Raw genomic sequence first — 25,061 nt, 5'->3', positions numbered from 1 at the left:
CCATCCATCTGCGACGCAACGGTGGCAGCAACAGTGGACACTGAGTAATGTTAACGTTATGACGAGTTCATACTACACTACACGTATGAACTCGACATAACGTTAACGTTACTCCGTTTAAATGAAGTGTTTAATTAGCAGCAATCTGTTCTGTTGTTAAATGTATCGTTAAACCGGAAATGGAAATGCGAGGACAGGAAGTCGTCATCAATCGTTGTAGTCTTTTAGTCTTAACAGTCTGGAATTAATGTATGCATTCAAAAGTGCTGAATAAATGTTTTATGGGCCCATAATAGTGATTATTAATATTATTTAAGTTAAGTTTAGCCATAATCATGTCTTTTGCCATAATCAGGTAGCTAAAAAAAAAAAAAAAAAACATATATATATATATATATTTATATTAATCATTTTCGGCCTTTCGGCATTCTTTTTTCGGCCAACTGTTTCCTATTTTCGGTCAAGAATTTCCCATTCGGTGCATCCCTACTTACACTTTACCATAGATGAGCTGTTTAATTGAACCAAGTAGTGTTGGTCTGTAAGACTATCGACTGCACTTTGTCTTTAAAAGGCACAAACACCATGAACATGTACAGTATGTGTATAAATGTCCTGTTCTCTGTGCTGTTACAGGGCAAGCTGGATGCTCTGCGTGTGTTCATGAGGAAAGGCTATGACAGAGTGTCTGTGATGCGCCCTCATCCTGGAGACAAGGTGAGACAACGATAATGTATTTTTCAAATAAGAGTATGCACTTGCTTGCGTGGGTTTGTTTTTCTGATGTAGGCCCAAAGGGCCTGAAGCCATCTATAACAGTGTTGGTCTCTGTTTGTATGTCTGTCCCCACAAAAGTAGACCAATTCCATTTGATGATTTCACTGACATCCTACGCTGAAAAGCAGAACAATTACAGCTGAGTAGTTGGATGTCTGGCAGCAGTCCCTGCCCACTGTTGTGGAGCCTAATGGCCGCTGGTATGAAGGACTGGCCGAGGCGGTTAGTTTAGTGTCGGGGCGTATGAGTCTGTGACTGAACGTGCTTCTCATCTTGACTAGCTCGTCATAGAGGGGGTGGGAGGGATTCTCCAGGATAGCAGCCAGCTTCCTTCTCATCCCCCCTCTCTGCCATCACCTCTAGTCTGACCAGCTCGACTCCCACCATGGAGCTAGCCAGGCACGTGCACACATAGAGCCCAAGGGGTGCTTGAGCACCTGCCCTTTTGAGCCTCATAAATTTTTTATTTTTTACCGTTACGCATATAGACTGCCCTTCCAACTGAAAAATGTCAGGATAGAATCAAAATATTAGGTAAAGAGAGAGAGAGAGAGATGCCCCATATTCCATTGCAGTTTGCACGGCCTCCTCAGCGTGCCTCTCCGCGGACATATATATTTTATGCATAGCGTGGGTGGTGATGATGATGATGATGATAGAAACCACTGTGGCACATACAGTTGAATGCTGGTATTACACTCATTGAGGGACACGAAGAAGTCAAGTCCGATGGGATTTGGGAATCTCAAATACAAATCGGGATTGGAATAAAAAATGCATTTATATTAAACAATACAGAATATACAGCACTTCTTGGGGTCTGTAGGGTAAGCACTTATTCCCTCCCCCCTGAACATTTATGGAGATGTATGGGCCTTTTAAGTCAGTGATTATTATAGTTCAATATTCAATATTTGATCATCAAAACCCCCCAAAAAGCATAAAAAGCCTTTGAGCACCTGCCCCTCTAAAGTCCTGTGCACGTCCCTGGAGCTAGCCTTCCTCACCAGCTTGTTCAGTTTGTTGGTGTCCCTCGAGTCAGACACCATCATCTAGGATAACATTTAAATTCACTGAAAACCATGATGATGTTTTTACCCACAATATCACATACCCTTAGCTGCCAAAGATGTACCCTTCCTGCTGACTTGTTGTACAGAACTTGTAAGTTGCTGCCCTACAAAGGCGAAAAGCAGTAACATCAGTTACTAGTTTGTGGTAATTTGTCAACCCCCCCCCCCCCCCCCCCCCCCTGTGTGTATTGAGGTGTCATCATGCAATGCATTCTTAAAAAAAATTTTTGGGCTTTCTGTATTTTTCACCCATTCAAATTTAGTCGTTATGCCAATTCCCTTCCTGGTTGTTGCGCGCATTGCCCCACTGTCTACCTGGTGTAGAACTACCACATGCCTCCACCAGCCGCTTCTTTTCACCTGACAGCGAGGATTTTCACTGGGGGAACGTAACGCGTGCAGAGGTTAACGCTATTTCCCCCAGATCCCCTCCCTGCTGAACAGGCGCCACGACCGACCAGTAGGAGTCGCAGTTTACAACAACCAGGATACATACCCCACCGGCTTCCCACCCGCTAACACTGCTAATTGTGTTAGTAGGAACGACTACGATCCCAGAGTCGCTGCGGTGGTAGGTTAGTGCTTAGTCTACCGCGCTACCCAGCCGCCTTTGCAATGCATTCTTTGTGAGGGCTGGGTAAACACTGCACGCTTCCCAACGGGGGGGGGGGGGGGGGGTTTGTGCCGAACAGTCAGCTTCATGCACCTGAGAGTGGTTGGCAATCAGCTCGTCGGGAGAGTACAAGTATTGCTGACTGCCTTCCACTCGTTGCCAGGTCGTTATGTACACTACCATCTACTGCCGCGTCTCCGGTGTGAGACGTCGTGCCATCTACATCTGTATTCTACCATCTACTGCCACGTCTCCGGCAGTGATGCCGGTAACGCGTTACTAAGTAACGCGTTATTGTAATCTGATTACTTTCCCCCGAAAATAGTAATCTAACGCGTTAATCTTTAAAAGCCAGTAATCTGATTGCAGTTACTTGTCCAAGTGGCTGTGCATTACTATTTCGTTACTATCTCATCATAAATTCATAATGCATGCGGAATGCAGTATTTTATTTCGTTTTCGACAGTCAAAAATACATTTTTGAGCTGTTTTTCTTATTTGGGAGTGACGTGGTGTGGCAGTGAAAGGGTTACACAAGAATGTGTCCTCGCGGCGTGACTGGACTCTCTGTCTGTGAGTGACTCTGCTTTGGCCCAATCACATTCCCCATCCACAGTCTGCGAATCAGAGGCAGAGTAGGGCGGGTCTTCACAGCACGTCATGTGACATATGCGCCAATCGTCTGACAGCAGGGCACCGTTGCATTCGTCTGAGAATTCCACCCCAAAACGCTTGTCTAAACGAAGTGAAACCGCAAGAAGACTAGAGAGACATTTATAAAAACAATTTAATAGTTACAGTTGATATAATTGAATAGTTCAGCCTGCATTTGTTAGATGTGAATGGATACACTGGTTTTGTAAAACCACTGGCTGGCTGCTCTAATGCTCTCCCACAGTTCTTCAGGTGGGAGAACACGAGTGACAGAGAGAGGGGAGAGAGACACACACACACACACACACACACACACACACACACACACACACACACACACAAGCACAAGCACACGCACACACGCGCACACACATACACACAGAGAGGGAGAGAAGGGATTATATTATAATAATAATAATAATAATAATAATTATTATTATTATTATTATTATTATTATTATTATTATTATTATTATTATTATTATTATATTAGAGATGTAGGCTGTCTGGGTGGGGTTGGAGAGAAAGAGGCATGGGGTGAGAGAGAGAGAGAGAGGGGTGAGAGAGAGAGAGAGAGAGAGAGAGAGGGGTGAGAGAGAGAGAGAGAGAGAGAGAGAGAGAGAAAAGCTCTTATTTGCCAGATTTACAGTTAATTTACATGTTAAAGAGAGACTGCTTGTATGTTTATAGAGAGACATTTATAAAAACAATTTAATAGTTACAGTTGATATAATTGAATAGTTCAGCCTGCATTTGTTAGATGTGAATGGATACACTGGTTTTGTAAAACCACTGGCTGGCTGCTCTAATGCTGTGAGCATCATAGACTGTTGCTTTACCATACTTGATGGTACAGAAGCTGAAGCACTAGTTTAACAATTTACGTTATGTGCAGAGAAACAAGTTAAAAACAATTTATGCACTTTCAATAAAGCGTTTAAAAAAAACTGTTGGGGGAACGACGACTTCGTAACCTAGTTACTTTCAAAGTAACTAAGTTACTCTGATAATCAAGTAATCAGTAAAGTAACTTGGATTACTTTTTAAAGGAGTAATCAGTAATCAGTAATCGGATTACTTTTACAAGTAATCTGTGGCATCACTGGTCTCCGGTGTGAGACGTTGTGCCATCTACATTTGTATTCTACCATCTACTGTGAGATGTCGTGGCATCTACTGCTGTATGGTGCCGCGTACTGCCGCATCTCCGGTGTGAGACATCGTGTCGCTCCCCATTTTCCCCCGGGGAGGATTCCTGTGCGGGTGCGTTCTCTCTCTCTCCGTGGCTCCTCGTTGTTGGTGTGAGACTTCGTTGTCGCTCCCTATTTTCCCCGGGAGGATTCCTGTGTACTCTCTTTTTCCGTGGACCCTAGTTTGTTGAGTTGCCCGTGAGTTGCTCAGGTGAGTCTTGAACAGACTAGACTCAGAACTTTCACATTATTCCTGGACTCTAGTCTAGTGTATTCACCTTCGGATTGCCCTTTTTTTTTTTTTTCTTAAAGGGACAGTGCTGCATTTTTGTTGTATAATAAATTACCCCCTGTTTTTGGCTAACTCTCATACCTGTCTTGTGTTGTGCTATTGGGGTCGCTTACAAACCGTAACATTCTTGATGTCATAACATGAAAGTATAGGAATAATACCACAGACAAAATCATCTTTTTCCTAATGTTACTTGAATGACATTGCCAGGAATTCATTGCATTCTGAGAGACAAGACCAACACACCACCATGGGCCACGCCCGGGGAACAATCCAAGTGCTCCTGTTTATCAGGGACGCAACAACATTAGCGATCTGTTCTGCATGTTTTTCCATTGGGTCTTTATCTCTTCTTCTGGAGGGGAAACCCTTGCGAGCACAGGGAGAACATGCAAACTCCACACAGGAATTTTGCCGGAGGTAAGGATTTACTCAGTCAAATAGACTTGGTTATTACAGATTTATTACCTCAAACAGAGTATTGAAATACAACTTTGTCAAGAGTTATGCTGGATGACTCCAGGGGTATACAAGCCACGTACCTCAATAGAGCTCCTACAATAATGCTATACATAGACATACCTGACCAAAGGGGTGTGGTCAGTTAACCAGGTGGGAAGGAGATAGGAGGATTATGGGGGTGGGGAGAGGTTGGAGAAGGGTGAAGGAGGGAGGAGGGTAGACACATGGGGGCCGGAAGGGGGGATGGTACAGGTAAAGGGTAGGTGTTAGGTAGAGACAAAGGGGAAGTGTATTGACGGGGGAAGGCCAAACGGCCGTCCACCACAAAGGCCTGGGAGATACCCCACCTGGGTACCTGGCAACCTGGTCCCCAAGTGGGAATCGTACCCAGGACCTTCTTGCTGTGAGGTGACAGTGTTAACCACTACACCACGTGCCTCCATTAGTCCATCAGTTCATTATTTACATTTCCTCATTCCTCTCTCCATCCTTCAGTTCTGTGCACCTTGACACGAACTCACTGTAGCGACAGCAGTAAGGTCTGTGTAGCCCCTGTCCGCATTGTTTTCTTGGAGGATCTTGGAGGTTGTGCAGCAATCTTGGATGGCACAGAGTCCAAGACGTATGAAACATGATTAACCCCTTAACCTTTTAAGCCTGAGGGGTCCGGTACCGGACCCACAATAACATCATGCCATAAATCCATCTCTACAGAATGTATGAATTAATGTTGAATTTTTTTTTTCAAATGTAGCCAAGAGTAAAGACCCTAACCCTGTCAAAACAGCAGTCAACGTGTATTATGTTCAGCACTATGTATGTTTATCAATGGTTTTAAGTGTTATTAGTGAAATATGAGTAAAATAAATCTAGTCAGAAAAAGGCGAATATTGACGCAAGGAAATTACATCGCCATTGTGTTTGTAGTCCTATGATGAGAGGAGACCCAGGACTTTTGATGGGCTTTCGAATAAAAAAGAAACTACACTTCCTAGCTCATGCCAGCCCCTGTCAATATTTTACTTTTTTATTTCTCTTATTTTTCGCGATTATCTTCCACAAACCTGAACGTTATTGCCATAAAACAGAAGATAGTTAGTTGCTCTACCTTTCTGTGAACGTCTAGCAAAAAACGGCATTTCAATCTGATGAAAAATGTCTGAGAAATGTACATTATAAAAAAGTAACTGAGATTTCATTCATGGTTTGTGAATCACGCCTGGTGATACTAAATCCAGATTGAAGGAAAGGGGAGATTTGGCCCGATCCATAGATGTGCGACTTGGCCATATTCTATAATCATATTTCTGCTCCGAAAGTTGACAAAGCAGTCTCTTTGTTTGTGACTCGAGCCTCAGAATGAATTGAAGTGCATGGCCATCTTGGAAAATCATGCTGTTTTTACAGGTACACACTTTACCAAAACCTTTCTCAAGCACACATTTTTTTATGGATTCTTATAAAACTTGGACCTGTACTACATAAGACTTCAGACTATGGAACTGCAGCGTTTTCCAGCTCATACGTCTATGCTGGAACTTAAAAACAGGAATCTGGCAACCACTAAACAGAAATATGAGTACAAACAACTTTTACTTTAGTGTGTTCAAACCTCTGTTACTCTATTTCATTAGCACCCAAAGTGATTATTCTTTTTTTCTTTAGCAACTTCAGAATGTTACCTTTCAAAAGAGACCAGGCTCATGCATGTGCTATAAGTATAAAATATAAAGCTAAGCTTTGCAAAAGAAGTATGCAGTCGTCAAAAACAAAAATGGCCCTGTTTTGGGGGTGATGCTTAAGAGGTTATATTGCAATAATTTTTGTCTAACCAGCTAGCACTAACGTTAGCTTGTTTTAGTTTAGAAAAAGCTCACGCCAACTTATGAGGCTGTAACTGAGTGACGAGACTAAACAAAAAAGACTAAATCGAGACTAAAATGCTCAGACATGTAATTGACTAAAACTTGACTAAACAAAAAATAGATAAAGGTGACTAAATATGATGAAAACTAAAAAGAGAATTTGACACATGACTAAGACTAAAATATTTTTTTTAAATAGCTGACGAAATTAACACTGGTACTACATAAGAATTCAGGCTATGGAACCGTTATGTTTTCCAGCTCCTACCTCTCAGCTGGAACCCAAAAACAGGCATCTGGCAACAAGTCAACACAAAAGTAAGGAGCAAATATTTTATTTCAGTGTGTTCAAACCTCTGTTTCTCTAATACATTAGCACTCAAAGTGAAACATTCAGAATGTTACCTTTCAAAAGAGACCAGACTCATGCATGTGTTAAAAGTATAAAGTATAATAAATCGCAAATTACTTTAGGTATACAATCGTCAGGTGTTTTATGCTAAATGTGGGGTAAGCTTAAGGGGTTAAGTGTTATTAGCGAAATATGAGGGTATAAATATTTCAGCGCATCCCGACAGAAACCTGATGAATTAGACGTGAGGAATGATGCCGCCATCTTGTTTGTAGTTCTATGAGGAGAGGAGACCCAGGGCTTTAGAATTTCATAAAACTACACTCCCAAGCTCACGCCAGCCCCTGTCAATCATCTGACTTCCAGCGTGAAGCCTTTTATTTTTGTTGTTGTTATTAACGTTATTGCCATAAAATAGGATCTAGTTAGTTTCTTCTTCTTCTGTGAACGTCTAGCAAAAAAACGCATTGCAATCTGATGAAAAATGGCGGAGATATTTACATTATAAAAAAGTAACTGTACTTACAGTAGATTTCATTCACGGTTTTTGCTCCAGATTGAACTCTGCCATTGGAAAGGGGAGGTTTGGCCCGATCCATAGATGTGTGACTTGGCCATAATAAGGTCATTTATAGGCCTGATATTCTATATTCTATATTCATATTTCAAATTGCATGTGTCTGGATGGCAAAATGCAGTGCTCTACAAAAACCCCTGTAAATCATCTGGCCTTTATTAATTTGCTTAGATTTTTTGTACACGTGATCTCAAGAAGGTGCTGAATGAGCTTTGTTGTCTGTCATGTCTGGTCAATGTTAGCATGGTGTTATTCACCATCAAAGATGAAATAAGAAAATGTATATTCTCCTTTGGTTCATTACAATTTACTCAAGCCTAGTAACAGACACAATATTGCTGGGAACACTGGGAATATATTCCCTAAGATCCATAGATGTCCCTAGATACCAAGAACATGCAAATGACCTTGTAGAAGTGGAGCAATCTTCCATTTACTTAGGTATGTTTTTTTTTTTTTTTTTGGCACATTTCGGAAAATATGGCTAGGGCTTAAGAGGTTAACCATTCTCCTCTGTTCTGTTCTATTGTATTCACCAGCATTTGGGCTGAGAGGAAGACGGAGCAGTTAACTATTCTATTATATCTTATTATATAAGAGACCTTGAAGGAAGGGGATCTGATCTGAATTCTGGCGGGATCTGATCCCAGTAGGGATACATGTGTTTCCAGAGGTGCTTCCACTAAACCACGTAACCATCTTAAAGCCTAGATTACAGAGCAAGATTTATAGTTGGGGTTAGAAGTGACTGATATCATCAAAGATTCTTTAGACTGAGTCTGCATCCTGGCCCCCTGGCCCACAGGAATAACATACAGCTACCGTATGTGACTTCTTAAAATGGGTGGCATTACCCTTTAGGGACTTTAAGCAAGTTAATATTGTTGCATGCTATGAGGAGGAATGTTGTTGTCTGCAGAAGCCATTAAGAGTAGATGATACCTCGGCCCCAGCCTGGCTGGCTTGGCAGCTGTTGGCTTCACCACAGCCAGAACAGGACTAGCAACGGCATTTCCTCACTATATCTGCCAAACAGTAAGTGGTGCCGCAGTGTTTCCATAGCAAGTTATATTCATTGCACTTTCTTCAAGTTTGTATTTTAAGTAACATTGTGTTGTGCAGTAGAGATGTATGTACAGATTTGAAACATAACATTAGATACTTATAATATAATAATTATATAATTATGGTCTTAGGGGGAATCCGCTGTAAGACTGTAAATACTGCATTGTAGACCCATAAACAGTGCTGAGATACTGTGCTTGTGTTATCACATTACAGTATGAGCCCATACAATTATTAGGTTTGATTGCTGATGAACTAACAGATTACTGTTACCTACTTGAACCACTTCTAGCACATGCATGAGTCTGGTCTCTTTTGAAAGGAAACATTCTGAAGAAGAAGAGTCACTAATGCTAATGTAATAGTTAGAGGTTTGAACACACTGAAATAAAAGTGTTGTTTACTCATGTTTTGTTTACTTGTTGCCAGATGCCTGTTTTTTAGTTCCAGCTGAGAGGTAGGAGCTGGAAAATGGTTCCATAGCCTGAAGTCTTATCTACAGTACAGGTACAAAGTTTATAACAATCCCACGGAAATGTTGTGTTTTACAGATGTTTTTGTAATCCTTGTATTGGTAATCATTTGTCCAAAATGGCCGACCACGCATTCATTTATCACGCGACGGACGTGTTTGTGCGGACCTGCATCTTCCAAACTTTCTTGGCTGTTTTTACGTAATTTTTAAACAGTTTTTTACCATTGATCTTAACTGATCATTGTGGATTTTATTGCCTTTTATCGTTTATTCCTGTGCCGTTTGGTTTTATGTGACTTTAACTCGACGTGATCTAAGTTAGCTGGCTTGTTGCTGTCATTGCTACAGCTAAAACGCTGCCGGCTAGTCTTTTAGACCATCGGTCTGATAAGATAAGATATTCCTTTATTGATCCCCTTGGGGAAATTCCAGATGCTAACCTAGCTAGGCTTGTCTTTAGCCTGGTGGCTAGGATAGCTATTGGACTGTCTTTTACACTGTATTATAAGGTGAGAGTGAAGATATTATACAAGATGTCTGCACTCACCACAGTGGAAACCGAGTTATCCAGTCTCAGGTGTGGTCTCCGTAACATCAAGTGCCTCCTGGACGATATCATCCAGCAAAAGGCTCTGCTCGTCTCTCGACTGGATCTCCTGGAAAATCCCACTTCTACTGTGCTTCCTCTTCCTTGGTCGTGTGTAGTAAAACAGGGTAAAGGAAGAAAGGTGTCGCTCCCCCTGTTCTCCCCAGACGTGGATAACGACCCGTTTCTGCTATTCAACCATTTTACTCCACTCGACTGTCTGTCCGGCTATTTTGGTGCAGCCTGCAGCCGGTTACTCTGGAGCAAACTTCTCCAACTCGGTGAGAAAGAGACAATTTTCCCCGACGTCCCCCGGTATCCAGCAGGAAACGCCGTCGACACTGCTCTCCGCCTGCTGTCTCCAACTCCGGGACCTCTCCTGCTGGCCTCCAACTTTCCTCCCATCAACACAACGCACCTCTGGACACTGCTGAGGCCAGTGATGATGACATCACCTGTGATGACCCACGGCCGTCTTCCTGCGCAGGTGAATCACATCCAAATGCTGCCCCAGCTGGTGTGGCTAACAGTCAGACTCTTCTTCATCCCAAACTCTCTGTTTACAAGGGGAGCTGCAGGAATGGTCAAGCTGAAATACTGACCATTGGTGACTCCATTGTAAGATATGTCGAACTCCCAGGTGCTATCACTTTCTGCCTCCCAGGTAGTAAGGTTTCAGACATCTCAGAACTGATCCCAGTGCTCATTGATCTCCACCCTTCAGCTCACACACTGATTATTCACGTGGGTACCAACGACGTCATGCGCGGTCAATCTGTTGATCTCCGTGACCAGCTGGATTCCCTTGCGTTGACAATACAGAGCCTGGGTAGAACCTGTGTGTTCTCTGGTCCTATCCCAGCTGCCTAAAAAATTCCTGAACATTTTACTCGTCTTTTTAGCCTCCATGAATGGCTAAAATTATTTTGTACTACAACTGCACATGGTTTTATTAGCAATTTTGATAATCTTTGGACCAGATCTGACGTCTATAAACCAGATGGGCTGCATCCCAGTCCAAGGGGCATTAAACAGCTCACAGGAAATTCTATCCAACACATTGCTTTTAACTCTGATTGATACTTACCTCAGCAGGACCCTACACTAGAATCCTCACCTGGTCATTATGTTGAGCATCTCACTGTGGGTCCTGCTGATCACTGCTCCTCCAACACTCCCACAGTAGCTAACATTACCCCCCCTCCCTCCCCTTCAGGCCTACCAGTCTCACCTCCTGTGACAAAGGCAAAAGCAAAAACTATCTATCCAACTGCTATGGTAACATTAAGACAAAGAAATACTAAGTTTTTTCAAATGGTTAATCATGCTAAAGTCCTTTGGGACCCCAAAGTTAAACCCAAAGGGGTATTTGGAGGGCACATTAACACATTCAGAGCCACGCCCCTTTGACCATAATAGGGCTACCGTGCCAATAAGGAAGTCAATGGGAGGTCGGGGAAATTTGCGAAGGCTTAAAGGCCCACTTGCAGGTTGTATTTTTGTTCAATAAACAATGTGGACTAGGCCAACAGTGACTTTCATGAAGAGGGGGAAAAAAATTATCGAAATTGACCCAGTTTTAGCGTTTTTATCAAACATTTTGTCCGCCCAACCACAATCACCACGCACGTGCATATTTTAATCCATGTTTTATAGTGTGCGTGTGTCATCGAAATGATGACAACACACAAGGTATCGGGGCAGCAGGGGGCGGTGAGAATCACAGGCAGGTAGTGGCAGGAAGCAAAGAGCCTTCTTGTTACTACTAGCCGAGGATCTAGTATCTGTTTCACCTAACACTATTGCTCCGTGATCATAGCCATTTATCTCTAAAGCTAACCACTATTTGTAAAAGCCACAACCACGTTACCATATTTGTAAATACTAATGTAAATCATTGTGTCGTTGTACATATTGTGTATATAACGTTAGTAGCTAAGTTAGCTTGCTAGCCGGCATTCTCGAAACTCCTAACTCCTGTATACCTTTGTCCTCACAAACAAAGTATTCTGCCAGGGAACCTATGGACACGACATTAGTAGTAGTTATAAGGTGTTTGAGCTTGTAACGTTAACTTTAGTTAGCTATCGTGGTAGCCCGTTTTGTGACTGTGATGCACCGAGTGCATCAGTCACGAAAGGGGCTACTATCGTATCAACATGCCGTGACGTGTAGCTTGCTAGCCGGCATGATGCGTGCAGTGCTTTGCCCCACAGGTCTGAGAAGAGGACCTGCACATTCTACTCGTTCCCGAAACTCTTCTACATGCCCCGATTTTAAATGGTTCACAACAGTAGACATAATGCTAACGTTAATGTTAGCTAGCTAGCTTGGTACTATGACCCGTGACGGGAATAAGGCGACAGCCAATAGCGCTGCTGTACTGAACAACAGGCTGCCTAGTGGTAAATGTAGTTCTTTTTTTACGACATTAAAAACCTTATAACTACCTTTGTTTCAACCAAAAATGCAGTAGTAGAGGTCCATCAAAGTCTCTCCGATGATTAAACCCATTTTCGTCTTGTAAGGCGTCCATTTGGATCAAGGAAATGGCTTTCTGCACTCGTCAAACTCCATTGTAGTGGATGAGAAGTAGGGAAAAGTTACCTTCAGTGACGTCACGGCACTGATAGCGTCTGATACGCTTTTTGATTGGCTCCATACATGTTATTCGTGCGTGGACATTTTTAACCCTTTCTTAGTGGAATTTCCGGCGTCAAATGAAAAAAAAAATATTATGAAATTAGATACCAATGATGTAAACTACCCATAATTGAAGAGTAGGGTTTAACCTGCAAGTGGGCCTTTAAACTATATCTTAAATTATGGCTATGGGTCTAAAACACCCCTCGCTTATCAATGACTTTCTTGCAGTCAACATGTACGAAACGGTTCATTGGTACATTTCTGTTTTATACCGTTTTGAATACGAGTATAGTTTTGGAGAGTTCTAGTAATTCCAGAGAAATTCCGCGATAATAGCTCTTTAGTGGAATACACAAAACACGTTGTCATTTTTCGGCTGATTTATTAATCGCTTTCAAATAAACGCTCGATTATCGATAGTATATGTGTACTTATGCACGCTAGAGAAGCGGGCTGAAAAATCGATTATCCATGCCGTGCTTAGCGCTAACGTTACGCACACACACACACACATTGTGATCGCTGTGAAAGAAACATCTGATTAACCCAAAACTGGTAACATAAGAGTCCTTACCTCACATCAGATGTTCTGCAAAAAGATTAATCCAATTCCTGATCGCCATTCCAAATATTGATCGCGTTTATTGATCCAACGTTATAGTCCAAAACACAAAACATAATCGAAAGCTGCTCCCACCCAGCCTCCCCAGTGAATGTGGTAACAGATACTGCTTGCCAGAAAAGGGAAAACCCCGGACCGGACTTTTTTTCTGATGCACATGCCCACCCAATCCAATCCAATGATGTGCAATACCATCCGGGAGACGATAGGCGGCGGTATTTGCCTTTTTCGAGCTCAGACGCATTCCCAATGATAACGTCAGGCTGGATGGATGAAAAATGAATAGATATTGCTAATAAAAGGAATAACGATTAAAAACGAGTTTTCTCTGGTCTTGGCACTCAACGCATGGCGAGTTAAGCCGACTAATCTCGTCGTTGGCACTGAATGTGTTAATATCAGAAGTATGGTGTCAAAATCTGAACAACTGGAAAAACTCCTGACCGATTCTAATTAGGACTTTCTTGGTTTATCTGAAACATGGTTGACACCGGTCACTCCCTCTGGTATTACTCATATTGAAGGCTATAACATCTTTAGGAGAGACCGCACTCAAGGTAAAGGTGGTGGGGTGCTGTTATATGTTAAAAACAGCAGTGCAGTGTAAACAGCTTGATCTCCCTGAAAATGCCTTGGAGTGAGTTGGAGCAAAAATTATACTCTCCCCTGAAATGTGTTTTAATGTTATTGTTATGTATAGACCACCTAAGGAAAATTATTAATTTTTTAATAACTTGGCTGATATCTTGTAATAACCAAGAACTTATCTTATTGGTAGATTTTAATTTTGATTGGCTTGACAAATCCCGACATAAAGAATTTAAGGATCTGACAAACAAATACCAACTGACTCAGATAATAAAAAATCCCAGAGAATAACTAAAACTTCCAAAACTCTACTGGACTTAATTTTTACAAACAGAGCTGATCGTGTCTCCAAAACCTATAATCTCATCACAGGTATTTCTGATCACAATTTAACTTTAGTGACTAGACAGCTAAACAAAATGAGATATAGAGCACTGAATGGAGCTGCAGACTGCACAATGAGTGATAGCCATGAGGTGGCAAATATTTTTAATACCTATTTTATTAATTCTGTTTCAGAGTTGAGTAAACCCTTTTTAAGTAAACCCTTTTAAAATATTCAATCCCCTATAGTGCCAACAGTACCAACATTTGAAGACCCACAACTGCAATTTTCTTATGTAAATGAATTAAGTGTTTCCAAAGTTATTACTACTCTATCTAACTCCAAAGCTAAAGACACATGGGGACTTGACCCAGTCTTTATTAAAAAACACAGAGATACCTTAACCTTACCTCTAACACACATTACCAACCTCTCTTTGGATATATGTGTGTTTCCATCAGCCCTGAAGTCAGCCATCATTACTCCAATTTTTAAATCAGGTGACCGACAGGAAGTAATTAACTATAGGCCTATAAATATACTTCCAGCTATCTCTAAAGTAATTGAACAAGTGGTTACAGATAAGTTGAAGCTTCATATTAAAAAATAAAAATTATTACATCCTATGCAAATTCGTAAGAATCATTCCACGGAAACTGCCTGTTGTTACTTCCTTGAGGTTGTCAAGGATAGGCTTGACAAAGGGGGAATAGCAGGAACAGTGTTTTTCTTATCTACGGAAGGCATTTGACACTGTGAGCCACTCTGTTCACCTCTCTAAATTAGCCAAATTCGAACTCTCAGCGAACATACTAAATTGGCTGCAATCTTATCTGTCTGATGCCCTCAATGCGTCAGGGTCAAAAATAAATGATCCCCTTTTCAATCTTGTAATATATAAGGATCGACTCTCGGCCCCCTCTTGTTCTCTATATGACCTCCCTACGGTCTGTGACAAAGTGGATATCATGATGTATGCTGACGACACAGTCATACTTAACCATGGAAAAAAACCTGCTGAAGTTGCTGCCAAATTATCCAATGCTATGGACAGAGTAGCGGAGTGGCTTGATCAATCGTGCCTTACACACCTTACAAGACAGTGGCTATGTATTTGAGTAAACAAAGCAGGAAAAGTATCGACCCTGATATATTTGTAAAGGGGAGAGTGATCAAATTTCTTTAGGAATTTAAATACTTAGGAGTTACTCTTGACTCAAAACTGACTTTTAAAAAACACATGGCTCATGTTTTAAAGTTTAACATTCTGAATTTCCGCCATATTAGAAATGCTTTAACAACAGAGGCAGCAAAAATTTACCTAAATGCTATGATCCTGTCCTATATGATATACTGCATGCCATGCTGGACGCAAGCCAATCAAACTACCTTAGATTTGCAAACCCAGATTTGTTTTGGCAGTCTGAGAGCTGTATGTTGAGTTGTTTTTTTGTGGAGGACATCTTCGGTTTTGCAGGATTTTTGGAGAAGGCATGGCACCTGAGACAAAACACACTGTATCCTATATAATTGTATTTGAATTCACCTTGTTTTTCTGTTTTTCTGTTTATTTACATTGAGTACAGCTTGTGTTATAATATTACGTTTTATTGTATTTTCTTGTATTTTTCTTTTTTTATGGCCATCTTGGTCTATGTCATTTGTTAAGTAATTGGTAAAGTATATTATTATATACTTATTGTTATGTGTCTTGTAAGCCCATATGGGCTGGGCATACATCTGTATGTAAGACACGAAAATAAAAAATATCAAATCAAATAAAAAAAAAAACTTAAATCCGATCAGATCCCTGTATGGACAAGCTCTGAAGATATTGGACAGAAGATCTAGACAGCATCACCACTGTAATATTCTCCCCAAATACAAATGACTAAGCTTTGATCATTTAATTATCTTCTTATACATTCGTTTAGTTCATAAAATAATTAATAATAATTATTATTAAACATTTTGTCCTATCGTGTTCTGAGCTGAGAACAAGGGCTTCAAGATCTGCATCAAGAGGTGACTGCAAGGTCCCTCTAAGAAACTCTGCTTCTGCCCAATCCGCCTTCTCCTTCAAGGCCATCAAAGAGTGGAACAGGCTTCCTAGTGACATAAAAAATTATATAAACTATGATCACTTGGGGCGGCTGGGTGGTGCAGCGGACATTGCGCTTGTCACCAACGCAAGAGACACCGGGTTCGAATCCGGCTGTCGGCGTTGCCTCCGGCTTGGGCCAGCCAGTCATACTGGCTCAATTGGCAGAGTCAGCGGGTGGAAGTCGATGGGTGGTAATCTGGACATTGTGGACAGCGACTCCTACAGGTCGGTTGGGGGACACCTGCACAGCAGAGACAGGAAATGGCGGGGGTAGTGTGAGCCTCCCACACATTACACCTCGCCAATGAGAGTCTGCGCTGGCAGGTGAAAAGATGTGACAGGCTGCCTCCTCGTGTACCGGAGGGGACACGTGATACAAGGCTTCTATCCTCCCTACAACCGACCAGTGGGGGGCATATGCGAGCAACGTTCAAGACAGGGGAGGGGAGAATTGGAAACAGTGAAATTGGGATGGGAGAAAAATTGAAAATGTGGATAAAAAAAAAACTATGATCACTTTTGCTCTGCCACAAAAAAAATTGCTCCTGAGTCACCAATGTTGCCAACACTAGGTGGTGCTGTCTGACTTCCTTGTGTATATATCTGATTACACAAGAGACTCAGTTACTTTTACTTTGTACTTTTGAACTTGTCTTGTATCTTAAATGTCAAGAATATATCATTATGTTTGGCACTGTGCTGTGTGTATGTGCATGTTATGTTGCATTTCTACAGTATGTGTATGTATTTTGCACTCTTTATGCTGTGTGTCCTGTGTATGTCGTCTGGCATTTTACGTGTATATATATTTTGAACTCTTGCACTGTTTGTATTTCATGTGTTTTGGATAGACTACAGATGGAAATTAGCTTCTGCTAAATCTGGTGCAAACATATTTTCATGTAACAATGATTAATGTAAATGCACATTGTCTATAAATAAAGATTTATAGACAGCGAGTGAGAAATTCTCCAAACAAACAATTTATTTGTCTTCTTCTCTCCCTTTACCGTAGGAATCAACCCTCATGCAGGCTACAAAACCGGTCAATAATTTTCACCGTCATGGTCACTTGTCCGAATGGCTTGTCAAATGACGCTTGTCAGATGTTTAATCTTGTAACTCGAGACTGGAAGTATGCAATAGGTCGAGTAGGGTGATGATTGAAAGGTAGCAAATTCAACTTTCCAACAATGTATTGGTTGATCGGCAAAAACAGACAAGGGCAAAGTGCCGCGAAGTGTGCATGCGGGCCGCTGAACGTTAACAGGTTAATGACAGTGAAGGCTAGCTGTGTATGTTGACCCCTAATGTGAAGGCTAGCTGTGTATGTTGACCCCTAATGTGAAGACTAGCTGAGTATGTTGACCCCTAATGTGAAGGCTAGCTGTGTATGTTGACCCCGAATGTGAAGACTAGCTGTGTATGTTGACCCCTAATGTGAAGACTAGCTGAGTATGTTGACCCCTAATGTGAAGGCTAGCTGTGTATGTTGACCCCTAATGTGAAGACTAGCTGTGTATGTTGACCCCTAATGTGAAGGCTAGCTGTGTATGTCGATCCCTAATGTGAAGGCTAGCTGTGTATGTTGATCCCTAATGTGAAGGCTAGATGTGTATGTTGACCCCTAATGTGAAGACTAGCTGAGTATGTTGACCCCTAATGTGAAGGCTAGCTGTGTATGTTGACCCCTAATGTGAAGGCTAGCTGTGTATGTTGACCCCTAATGTGAAGACTAGCTGAGTATGTTGACCCCTAATGTGAAGGCTAGCTGTGTATGTTGACCCCTAATGTGAAGGCTAGCTGTGTATGTTGACCCCTAATGTGAAGTCTAGCTGAGTATGTTGATCCCTAATGTGAAGGCTAGCTGTGTATGTTGACCCCTAATGTGAAGACTAGCTGAGTATGTTGATCCCTAATGTGAAGGTTAGCTGTGTATGTTGACCCCTAATGTGAAGGCTAGCTGTGTATGTCGACCCCTAATGTGAAGGCTAGCTGTGTATGTTGATCCCTAATGTGAAGGCTAGATGTGTATGTTGACCCCTAATGTGAAGACTAACTGAGTATGTTGACCCCTAATGTGAAGGCTAGCTGTGTATGTTGACCCCTAATGTGAAGGCTAGCTGTGTATGTTGACCCCTAATGTGAAGACTAGCTGTGTATGTTGACCCCTAATGTGAAGACTAGCTGAGTATGTTGATCCCTAATGTGAAGGTTAGCTGTGTATGTTGACCCCTAATGTGAAGGCTAGCTGTGTATGTCGACCCCTAATGTGAAGGCTAGCTGTGTATGTTGATCCCTAATGTGAAGGCTAGATGTGTATGTTGACCCCTAATGTGAAGACTAACTGAGTATGTTGACCCCTAATGTGAAGGCTAGCTGTGTATGTTGACCCCTAATGTGAAGGCTAGCTGTGTATGTTGACCCCTAATGTGAAGACTAGCTGAGTATGTTGACCCCTAATGTGAAGGCTAGCTGTGTATGTTGACCCCTAATGTGAAGGCTAGCTGTGTATGTTGACCCCTAATGTGAAGTCTAGCTGAGTATGTTGATCCCTAATGTGAAGGCTAGCTGTGTATGTTGACCCCTAATGTGAAGACTAGCTGAGTATGTTGATCCCTAATGTGAAGGTTAGCTGTGTATGTTGACCCCTAATGTGAAGGCTAGCTGTGTATGTTGATCCCTAATGTGAAGGCTAGCTGTGTACATGTTGACCCTTCCTTATCTTCCTGCTGGTACATCTTGTAAGATTATGGTATTTTCAGCCAGTCGTCGTCCATTCATATAAAAAAGGATAGTTTATTTACATAAACAAAGGTCTCACATCCAGAATGAAGTGAAGTAGGAAGAATAAAGTCTTTAAAGGTCTAAGAAAGGAAACTCAATTAATAAGTTCTATCTCTCTTGGTTGTGTGGCCTATCCCTCCTAGCGCGCTCTCTCCTCGTGGCTCCCCTCCTCCAACACTCCAACAGGAGGGCTGCGTTTTCCTCCCTGATGTTCTCTGTCTCACTATCCAGACTCAACTGAACTCAACCGGAAGAGCCCAACAGTTTTCTGTCAGTTCGTTATCTCTTCAAATGTCTCTCTCTCTCTCTGTCTACTGAACGTGAAGACTTTCTCTCTCTCTGGTTCTGTCTCGTGTTATCTCTTGAGCTTTGCAAAAAAGGTATGCAGTTGTCAAAAACAAAAATGGCCCCGTATTTGCCCGATGCTTACAGGTGCCCCCACAATTGGCCATTTTCGTTTTCGTTTTTGAGGACTGCATACTTTCTTTGCAAACCAAAAAACTCACTTTCAGTGCTAATGAAATAGAGTAACATAGGTCTGAACTTGAGTTGTAGAAAAACTTGTTACTCTTGTTTTTCTGTAGTAGTTAGTAGTCCAGAAGTAGTATTTCCAAAAACATTGGTATGGCTGAAAAGACAACTTGGGTCCATAGCCTGAAGTATTTTATAGTATGCCTACATGTCCAAAATGATAAAAATCCGTTCAGAAATGAGTGATCAGAAGCGGTTTTGGTAAAAGGTGAGAGGGCTCAGAAAATGATTTTCTCATAGACTACAATGCATTCAACGGAGAATTCTCTTCCTGTTTTGGCTCATGACTTTTCACCTAGTTCCCGATTCGCTCATTCCCACGTGGGGTACCATTGGAAAGCCCTACTCATTGGTTACAACCCTGTCCAATAATCTTCAAGATCGCCAAATGATTGACGGAAGTAGAGACTTGAGAGTCGGGAGTGGTATTTGAAAAAATGTAAAGTCTGCTGTGTACTTCGGCGCACTCCTCACATATCGGCATGTAACTCAAGAACCGCTGAGCGGATTTTGTCACCTGAAACGGCTATCGACAGGCAACAAATAGGGCTTTAATTCGATATATATACAGTATATATATTGTATTAGAAATATGAACACCCGAGCCGCTAGAGGTCGCCAACGTGCCAGTGGGCAAATCATCCTCAAGAGGGCCCACATGTGGGCCGTTGCATGTTAAGAGGTTTTAATGTAAACTATTTCAAATAGTGCTACTTATTTTCATTTCCTTGATTTACAGTTCCTGTAACAGATTACAGTTACCACTTTTTGGTAATCAGATTGCTGTAATCCCATTACATGTAGTCTGTTATTTCCAAGCCCTGATCATGTGACGGTGCTGTTTTATGTGTGTACAGTATACAGTATATTGCTGTTGTACCAACGTATGTCATGAGGCATACAGTAGGTTTGCTCTTTCCTGCCTCCAGGCTGCAGGGAAGTGCACAGGACTTTAGAGGGGCAGGTGCTCAAATGGAGAAAAGGGCAGCCCGATTTTTGGGGGGCCTTTTTGGGGTTACAGCCTAGCCATGCATTCATAGACCTGCTACCCTTAGCTGCTTCCTGGCGCTCCTTCTCCTTCCTTTTCTGATTTCTTTCTTTTTTGGGCATATTTCTGCAGGCATAATTAACACAAATCCAGTTTAATTACAGATGGTAATATTTTAAACTCAGAATGAATGTACAGCTGCTGATGGGGCGGCTAAGTGGTGCAGTGGGCAAGGCGCTCGCCACTAACGCAGGAGATGCTGGGTTCGAGCCCAGTTCTCGGCGTTGCTACCGGCTTGGCTGGTTGTTCATACTAACACAATTGGCAGTGTTAGGGGTGGGAAAGCCGGTGGGTGGAGATTGGACGTTGTGGACAGCGACTCCTACAGGTCGGTTGGTGCGCCTGTACAGCAGAATCAGGAAGTATCGGGGGCAGCGTGAGCCTCCCACGCGTTACTCCTCGCCACTGAGAGATTGCGCTGTTCAGGTGAAAAAAGATGCGACAGCTGCCTCCTCGTGTACCAGAGGGGACACGTGATGCAAGGCTTGGTCCTCACTGCAGCCGACCAGTGGGAGGCATAGTCTAGCAACGTTCGAGACAGGGGAGGGGAGAATTGAAGGGAGAATTGGTGAGGCAAAATTGGGATGGGAGAAAAAATTTAAAAATATAGAGAAAAAGTGGATAAAAAAAAAGAATATACAGCTGCTGAAATAACTTTTACCAATTAATCATTTATTGTATTATAATAATAATAATACATTATTAGTGTGGGTGACCTGGCGAAGCCAGGTTGCCACCCACACTATAGTTCTTGTTCATCTTTTTATTAGTGTGGGTGACCTGGCGAAGCCAGGTTGCCACCCACACTATAGATATCTATACTCTTTTTATTAGTGTGGGTGACCTGGCGAAGCCAGGTTGCCACCCACACTATAGATAGGGGTGACCTGGCGAAGCCAGGTTGCCACCCACACTATAGATATCTATACTCTTTTTATTTATTCTTTATTCCACCGATTTTGCAAACACCACTCGTGCCAGAGCGTTCGCGCCCCATACACGTGAAAGGTACCAAAACGAGCGGCTTGCCTATGTCAACTCCGGTATTCGAACTCGTAAAGTTTCACCCCACCGTCTGGCTACGAATCGACTTTAAACGGTAAAATTTCGGTCTCATTGGAAATGCATTGCAATTTAGAGTGTAGCAGCTGAAATAATCTTTTTTCCCCTACCTTGGGTGAATTGCGAGTGTGATCTCAATTTTGGACGTAGAAATAAAACAAACACATCAAAACGATGACACGGCTGTCAGCCCGCTCACAAAAGAAAAATAAATGGAATTGGACATTTCTATCTCAACTGACGACCATTTGTTTGAAGGTTCTCCTCTCCATTGACCGCCATGCAATCGCACTCTAGAAATCTCTTTTTTCACACTATCTTTTAGCCTTCTGTTCCGATCGCCGAAGGAGTGCCACAATATCGCACGAATGCCACAATATCGCACACAACCCTTCGCCTACTCATTGTAGTGCTTCTGTGCGAGTCACAACGCTTCATGTCTTATAGTTTTCTTTTAATCAACGTGACAATGCAGTCATGTAAAGAAAATTCAGAATATGCAAGTCATTGTGCTCACGGCTGATTGGTTCAGCCTTAACAGCTGTGAGGCTCAGGGCTCATGGCTGAGCTGACCTGCCAATGACATCATCCACTTAACCCATCATTGCCCATCACTGTGTTGCAGTACTGAATTGCTGGACAGCGCCCTCTGTCTTGTGGGTTGTGTCATTGTACTCAGTAGGGATATCCTCTTTCATTTTTCATTGGTCGATGTTGACCACCTTTCATTGGTCGATGTTGACCACTCCCCCGATCCTTAGACCACGCCCCCTTAGGCCACACCCCCTCAGTGTATCTCTTGAACCGTTTGTCGTAGAGACTTGCGGATTGTGCCATTGTACTCAGTAGGGATATCCTTTCATTTTTCATTGGTCCATGTTGACCACCTTTCATTGGTCGATGTTGACCACTCCCCCGATCATTAGACCACGCCCCCTTAGGCCACACCCCCTCAGTGTATCTCTTGAACCGTTTGTCGTAGAGACTTGCGGATTGTGCCATTGGTCGATGTTGACCACCTTTCATTGGTCGATGTTGACCACTCCCCCGATCCTTAGACCACGCCCCCTTAGGCCACACCCCCTTTCAAAAACTCGGAAAAATCCGAAAACTCGGAAAAATCTAAAATCCGAAAAAGTTCAAAAACTCGGAAAAATTCCAAAACCCGAAAACTCGGAAAAATCCCAAAACTCGGAAAAATCGAAAAAGTTCAAAAAATCCGAAAAAGTTCAAAAACTCGGAAAACCCGAAAACTCGGAAAAATCCAAAAACTCGGAAAAATCCAAAAACTCTGAAAATTCCGAAAACTCGGAAACATCAAAAATCCGAATAAGTTCAAAAACTCGGAAAAGTCCGAAAACCCGGAACAATTCTAAAACTCGGAAAATTCCGAAAAAAAATAAAAACTCGGAAAAGTCCGATCTTCAAATGGTCTATGTTGACCACTCCCCCGATCCTTAGGCCACACCCCCTTTTTGTATCCTTTGAACCGTTTGTCATAGAGACTCACGAGAGACCCTCTCCCGTTGGCCGGTGGTGCACAGGCGTCACCCACACTTTCACAATTTCCCCCGCGCGGAATTGTCTGTATAGTTAGTTGTATGAATAGTTGTATGACTTTATGTACAGTTGTTGTTTGGTTTGGTTGTTTAACTGTTTGTTCAATAATGAAACTACAACCAGCCTACTAGAGAGAGAGAGAGAGAGAGAGAGAGAGAGAGAGAGAGAAGGCTACAGTGATTTTCCTAGCACAGACAGGGAAGGGCTGATGGAGGGGTGATCCGGCGACGTGAATTCACGAGAGCCGCATCATCATGGATCTTGCAAGTGAGGGGGTGAGACCGTGAGATGAGAATGTGATAAAGCATAAAGTAAAGAGATAATGCAATGCCACCGCGGTATGAATAATAAGAAATGTAGTATGGGGGAAGTGCAGTGTTGCCAGTGTAGATAGTTATGCTGTACTAGCCTGCCTGCCTGATTGCATGAGAGAAAAGCACAGACAATCACAACTTCACAAGGTATGCCCCAAATATACAGTGCACTGCAAACCCGAAAATGAACATGTATTTTGTTGGGCAAATACCTTACCTGATGATGTGTACTCTTGCTTTGGTTTAAGTTGAAATAGTAACTGTAAAAAAAGAGGTCTCGACTCGAGTGAGCTCAGCTGGATATTAATTTCGTGTTCAGTGCACTTCGAAAGAGTCGCCAAGCTTAACCAGTGATAGAACTAGGCATTAGCTAGCTAGCAGGCTGTTAGAGGCAGAACTAGGCGTAACGCGATTGGCGCTGAGAGAAACGTCAGTGGCCAATCAGATCGCGGATCCCGAACGCGGAACTGAAAGTGGGTTAGGGAAAATCTTTACGCGTCCGGGAGAGGTGCAATCATGGAATATGGGGCATTTCTCTCTCTTTCTTTACCTAATATTTATATTCTATCGTGACATCTTTCATTTGGAAGGGCAGGGCAGTCTATCTATATGCGCAACAGTAATACAATTAAAATAAAACGTGGTATAAAAAGGGCACTTTCTAATGAGAGATGAAAAAGGCACCCCTTAACGTCTATGTGTGCACGTGCCTGCCAGGCTGTGAAGCGAATTGCTCCTTGTGGACTTAATTAAAGACTTCCTCTCCTAGTTGTGATGTTTCTGCCTGTAACCAGTGTTATTTCCTCTCTCTCCACTACAGGGAAGGTGCATTACCTTCACCAGAGGGAAACCTTACCCCACTCCCCGCTACCCCATCTACAACCACCCATCCACACCCATCTACACGCTGCCGCACCACCCCTACAACCACAGCCATATGCCCCCCTCCCCCACCTCCACCCTCCCTCCTCTGCCCACCACCCCTCCCCCATCCTCCTCCATTACCCCTCCCCCCTACACCCCGCCCCCAAACAGGGCTCTGCCCCCAACATCCCTGAACCCTCAACCTGACCCGCCCGCCTCTCCACTGTTCTGCCCCTCCGCAACCCCCTCTCCGACCGGTTCTCTGCCCTCTCTGCCCCAAGCCCCGCCCGCCTGCAGAGCCCCTCCCCCGTCCCGCACTCCACCACGTCCCTCCCATTAGCATCCTACAAATGGCAGTGATGAACTGAAAAGGGCAGATTCAAAAGGGAACCTGAAGACATCCAACCACTAACATTTAAAGCCCCTCCAGTGACCTCATAATGGGATTTAAGTGTCACTTCAAATAAGTTATTTGCATAAAACTCCTTTTCTGACATCCTTATCTCTCAGTTCAGGGAACACCCTTATTCATAGTATTCAATCACAGGCAACAGGTGATCATTAAATGACAACCGTGGCTAATGAGCTGTGGCATTGCGCCGTATTGTATAACATCATGAGAATATCAT

The 25,061-nt window shown here is 42.7% G+C and overlaps 1 protein-coding gene across 1 annotated transcript in view; it reads left to right on the top strand.

The window, feature by feature from the left end:
- LOC311237121 (anthrax toxin receptor 1-like) overlaps positions 1-24,772 on the top strand; it is a gene marked incomplete at both ends in the record, with an annotated part of 163,103 nt that extends 138,331 nt beyond the window's left edge. Inside the window, 2 exons of the mRNA XM_084324927.1 lie at positions 637-717; positions 24,389-24,772. Of these exons, the coding sequence (XP_084181053.1) occupies positions 637-717; positions 24,389-24,772 (465 nt within the window). The remainder of the gene's footprint in view (positions 1-636; positions 718-24,388) is intronic.
- Between the last annotated feature and the right edge of the window lie 289 nt (positions 24,773-25,061).

Source organism: Notolepis coatsorum (genome assembly GCF_963971535.1).
Source record: "Notolepis coatsorum genome assembly, chromosome: 11".
Classification (NCBI taxonomy): Eukaryota; Metazoa; Chordata; class Actinopteri; order Aulopiformes; family Paralepididae; genus Notolepis; species Notolepis coatsorum.
This window is presented reverse-complemented; position numbering and strand designations above follow the sequence as displayed.